At 57.5% G+C, this 5,284-nt stretch overlaps 1 protein-coding gene across 1 annotated transcript; it reads left to right on the top strand.

The window, feature by feature from the left end:
- Positions 1–1,106: 1,106 nt before the first annotated feature.
- Positions 1,107–4,297, top strand: LOC310919349 (green-sensitive opsin; the record flags this gene model as incomplete). The annotated part of the gene is made up of 5 exons (XM_083878665.1): positions 1,107–1,467; positions 3,070–3,238; positions 3,488–3,653; positions 3,769–4,008; positions 4,166–4,297. 5 exons carry the CDS (start codon positions 1,107–1,109, stop codon positions 4,295–4,297), a joined length of 1,068 nt encoding a protein of 355 aa, XP_083734791.1.
- Positions 4,298–5,284: the final 987 nt, after the last annotated feature.

Genomic DNA, 5,284 nt, shown 5'->3' with positions numbered 1-5,284 from the left:
AGCGTTGGCACTGGCCCTGCTGGGAAGGGTTTATCAGGCTGGTGTGTGCTGCCATGGGGATCCAACACTCCGTGCTGAGAGCCTGGGAAAAGCTCCCTTCCATCCCTCTGGCTCTCCCAGGCTGGGCTGGTCTCTCCTCACTCTCTGCAGGGAGTTCAGGACATCTTTGCTGTCCTTTGCCCCGTGGCTCAACCAGGGGTGTGATCAGTCACACAAGCAAGAGCTCTGCCCCAAAATGCTACGTTTACCAAAAAATCACCATCTGCATTACTTTTGGGATGGGAATTCCATCCCTCCTACTTTTGTCCAGCTCCAGGCCCTTGGCTTTGTCATCAGAGCCTGGATTTGCTGTGGGATGCAGACTCCAGCAGCCCCCACACTGCACCAGGCACCCGAAACAGAGCCCGGCCAACAGCTCAGACCCACAAAGCTCAGTCCAGTCTTCCCCCAGTGACCTCCCCAAGGTCAGTGGGGCAGAGCTGGCCACTCCCCACTCCCCAGGTGGTCTCACAGTGTCCTTCAGCCACTCAGGGACACCCCAAACCTGTGACACACCGTGGACCCCCAGCACAGCCCCATTTCCACGTCGGCCACTCCCAAACTCCCCACTGCTCCTCCCACCTTTGCCCCTCTTCCCAAGCGCTCCCCAGCCCATCCCTTCCTGCCCCCAACACCTTAAACAACATTAAACACTTAATGGCAATTAATACGCTTTAATGCAGGTTTTGGGGCCAACTGGCTGCTTAGAGGGTGCTTAAACCATCAACCCCTCTCAATCCCGTTGCCCTTGTCACACAAAGTTAGCCGAGCCCCTCATCAGCCTCCCCCCTCCCTGGAGGAGGCTGGAGGGTATAAAACCACCCTGGGGGCAGCACCGCCAGCCCCCGGCACAGCACAGGGCACGGCACCACCTCCATCCCCTCAACTCCTGCTGCTCCCAGTAATTCATTCCATTTTTTTTTAGATTGGAAGGGGAATCCTCTCGCTGCGCGCATTTTTCCGCCTTGGGACGGGGTGGGGCTTCTCTTTTTTTAATTAATCAGGGTGGGAACGCAATTCCTTGCCGAAAACCCCTCCAGCAGAGCAGCTCCCGTAGCCAGGGCAGGATGAACGGGACGGAGGGGATCAATTTTTACGTGCCTATGTCCAACAAGACCGGGGTGGTGAGGAGCCCCTTCGAGTACCCGCAGTACTACCTGGCCGAGCCCTGGAAATACCGCCTCGTGTGCTGCTACATCTTCTTCCTCATCTCCACCGGCTTCCCCATCAACTTCCTCACCCTCCTGGTCACCTTCAAGCACAAGAAGCTCCGGCAGCCCCTCAACTACATCCTGGTGAACCTGGCGGTGGCTGACCTGTGCATGGCCTGCTTTGGCTTCACCGTCACCTTCTACACCGCCTGGAACGGCTACTTCGTGTTCGGCCCCATTGGCTGCGCCGTGGAGGGATTCTTTGCCACGCTGGGAGGTAAGGGTTGGGAATGGGGGCTTTGGGGATTCCTTCTGCAGGGCTTTGAGAGCCTGGCTCCAGCTCTTCGTGGCATTGTTGGGGTGTGCAGCGTCATTCCTCCTCGTGTGGGGCTCGCCCGGAGTGTAAAACTGGGGAGGAAAAGAGATTTTTGCGTGTTTGGCCTCGATAGCAAGATGCCAATGGCATCATGGCAGGGAAAGGAAGCCTGGGATGGGATCCTCGTTTGCAGGATCCAGCCTGGAGTCACCGGGCCCTGCTGGTCACTGGGGGTGTCACGTCAAGGTGGTCACCAGGGACCTGCCAGGGATGACCACAGCGTGTTCCTGAATCAACACCAGGCTGGACCAAGCACAGGCTTGGACTTGATCTCCTTAGAGGCCTTTCCCCAACCTCCACAATTCCATGATTATTCCTTTGCCCAAAGGTTTCCCTTTTTGGGGAAATGGAGGGTTTAGAAGGGGAAGAGAAATCACTCAGGAAGGGAACCTCAGGGAAGAGCTACAGGTGTGGAGAGGTGAGAGGGCTCAGAGCTTATCCAGGGGCAAAAGGAAGGGGAGGAGGATGCAGGGTGGTTTTCAGGCTCCACAGGGATGGCTCAGCACCAGATTTGGGTGCCCTTGGGGTTTTCCTTGAGGTATTTCTCAGGAACTCAACTGCTGCCAACACTTTGCCCTGCGGAAAAACAGGGAGAATTCACTCAACAGCCAGGCCTGCCCACACCACACCTCGTGATGGATCTGACAGTCAACAGTCCCTGTTGGAGAGACCCAGAGCCACCACAGGGACTTTGCTTTCCTTCCCCTAAACTGGGCCATTTCCCACAATGATGCTGCTCTGAAAACACACATTTTGAAAATACGGATATTCTGCCAAAGGCACAGCTGGATGTCCTGATCCAAGCCGAGGAGCAAGGAAAGTCTCGGTTTTGGGGTCAGAAGATCCCAAAGTCTGCCCCATCCCTGCCCAGTGAGCCTTGGGCAGCGTTATTTTGCCTCTCCAATGTTTGTACCTCTCCGAGGAGGAGGAGGAGGCTCCTGTTCCCAGGGAAGGAAGTTGGCTGGGAGGCAGCGGCTGTTTGAGCAGCAGGTCCCCAGCGAATCCCAGCACAGGGTGTCGTTATCAGCAGCTTATCACAGCTGGGGGCATTAGCAGGCTTACAGCACCGACTAAACGCTCCCAAATCCCCTGAAGTTTAATTATCCCTCATAAATACATGTGCACGTTTGCCCACCCACACAATCCCCCCCACCCCTCCCTGCACCTCCCCCGATCCAGCGCCGGCGGAAGGAAAGCTGGTGAAATGCACATTTAAAGGAATCAACAGGTTTGGCGGCATCTGGCAGCATTGCCGGGAATTGTGCTTCCCCACGCCCAGGTGGGATTCACCCCCCTTGATTCTTAATTTATTAAAACTCCCACGGTGGTTCCTCCTCCGCCTCCAGCATCCCCTCCACTCCCAGAGCTCCTGCAGGGAGGATTCCCAATTTTTTAGCAGGATTGTTGCTTATCCCACTCTGATCCCCACCTCCCTCTGCTCTCCTCTGGAAGCACCCAGAGGAGCTCTGAGCACCCTGTGGGCTCTCCCTCTCCTCCCCGCAGGCCAGGTCGCCCTGTGGTCCCTGGTTGTCCTGGCCATCGAGCGCTACATCGTCATCTGCAAGCCCATGGGCAACTTCCGCTTCTCGGCCAGCCACGCCATGATGGGCATTGCCTTCACCTGGGTCATGGCCATCTCGTGCGCCGCCCCGCCGCTCTTCGGCTGGTCCAGGTGAGCCCGGGGATCCCCCGCTGCTCCCAGATCCCTCCATCCACACAGGGAGAGCTCGTCCTCGGAGGAGGGAAATGAGTGTCCCATGGGAGGGAGGCAGTGTCACAGTGAGCTGACACTCTGTGCTCAAGCACACCCAAACCATGCGTGCCACCCTCCCAGCATCCCCCATCCTCAGGGAATTCCACCCCTGTTTTCCCCCTGAGGAGGGTCCTGGAGCAGATCCCGACCTTTCTCTCTCCCCGCCAGGTACATCCCAGAGGGGATGCAGTGCTCCTGCGGGCCCGACTACTACACCCACAACCCCGACTTCCACAACGAGTCCTACGTGCTCTACATGTTCGTCATCCACTTCATCATCCCCGTCGTCATCATCTTCTTCTCCTACGGGCGCCTCGTCTGCAAAGTCCGCGAGGTAACGGCCGGAGGGGACCGATGGGGACAGGCCAGGTGGCCCAGGTGGCCCAGGCAGGACAGGGGACGTGGGCTGGGGGTGGAAAGCTGCCCCTCACCACCCTCTCTGCCCACAGGCAGCTGCCCAGCAGCAGGAATCAGCCACCACCCAGAAGGCGGAGAAGGAGGTGACGAGGATGGTGATCCTGATGGTGCTGGGCTTCATGCTGGCCTGGACGCCCTATGCTGTGGTGGCGTTCTGGATCTTCACCAACAAGGGCGCCGACTTCACGGCCACGCTGATGGCAGTGCCTGCCTTCTTCTCCAAGAGCTCCTCCCTCTACAACCCCATCATCTACGTGCTCATGAACAAACAGGTGAGGCACCCTCCAGGGCTGGGCAGCACAGCTGGGGGCTCCACGGGCACTTTGCTGCTTCCCAGCAGGGGTTGGATCTCAGTCCATCCATCCAGGACTCCTGGTCTTGTAGCTGCTCCCCCCAGTGCCACCATTCTCATTTCTGTCCCCTCCCCAGTTCCGTAACTGCATGATCACCACGATCTGCTGCGGCAAGAACCCCTTTGGGGATGAAGAGACCTCCTCCACCGTATCCCAGAGCAAGACCGAGGTCTCCTCCGTGTCCTCCAGCCAAGTATCACCCGCATAGAGCATGGACAGTTTGAACTGGGGTGACCTGCCAGCTCGGGGACCCAGACAGACGCCCCACAGCCCCTCCCTTGTGCCCCGGCCCCCCAACCCTGCAGGAGAATTTAGCTGTGCCTGTCCTGCCGTAGCATCCCCTGTGCAGACCCCACCCCACACATCCATGGGGACCCACATGAGCCCAGGGAGCCCAGGGCCCTGCCCCAGCTCCCAGGACCTCTGGGGGACTGTCCCTACATGTCCCCATTGTGTCCAAACAGCAGCCAGTGGGGACCCCAAACCTTTCCCTGCCTGAATCCTGCTCCCCCCAGCATCACCCTGCCTTGGGCTCCAGGCAGTGTCACAGGCCTCATTTGCAAAAATCTGAATAATCTGGCAAAGCCCCAGGAGCAGGACTCTGTGGCTGGGGTGGCCCCTCCTGGCCCTGGCCATGGACTGAGCCCGGGGCTCTCCAGAGCTGTGCTCCCCTGGGATTCCCAGCAGGAATCGATTCCTGCAGTGTCTATAAATCAATATAACAAACAGAGCCACGAGCAGGCTCTGCTTCCAGCCCGATTCTCTCTAGCCCCAAGACAACACTGTAGATATATTTTTTTTGTCTTGGAACCTGTAAATATTTGCTCACATCCTTTGAAGTCTCTATCCCTCTCAGCCCTTTCCTTTCTCCTCCTCTTCCCGACTGCGAAGCAGAGAAATTCCCTTTCCACCTCTGCTCTGGCTGGACAGGCACAGCCAACCTTGGAGGGTGGGGCCGGGACCCGAGCTCTTTTCCTGTACATATTTTATAAATAAATAATCTCATCACAGCACAAGGACGTCTGCAGTCAAGGAGTAGGGATTTTAAAATATATATATATAAGAAATAAACAGAAGCAGCACAGAGAAAAACACAGATGCTCAGTCCTTGTCCTTTCTCTTGGGCTGTGGGGACGAGATGCTGGTGGCCAGCTGGGGGAACACGATGCTGCTCTTGGAGACACAAGATGTCCCA

The sequence above is a fragment of the Zosterops lateralis genome, assembly GCF_965231275.1.
Source record: "Zosterops lateralis genome assembly, chromosome: 26".
Classification (NCBI taxonomy): domain Eukaryota; kingdom Metazoa; phylum Chordata; class Aves; order Passeriformes; family Zosteropidae; genus Zosterops; species Zosterops lateralis.
The sequence above is the reverse complement of the archived record's forward strand: the minus strand, read 5'-3'. Positions and strand labels throughout refer to the sequence as shown.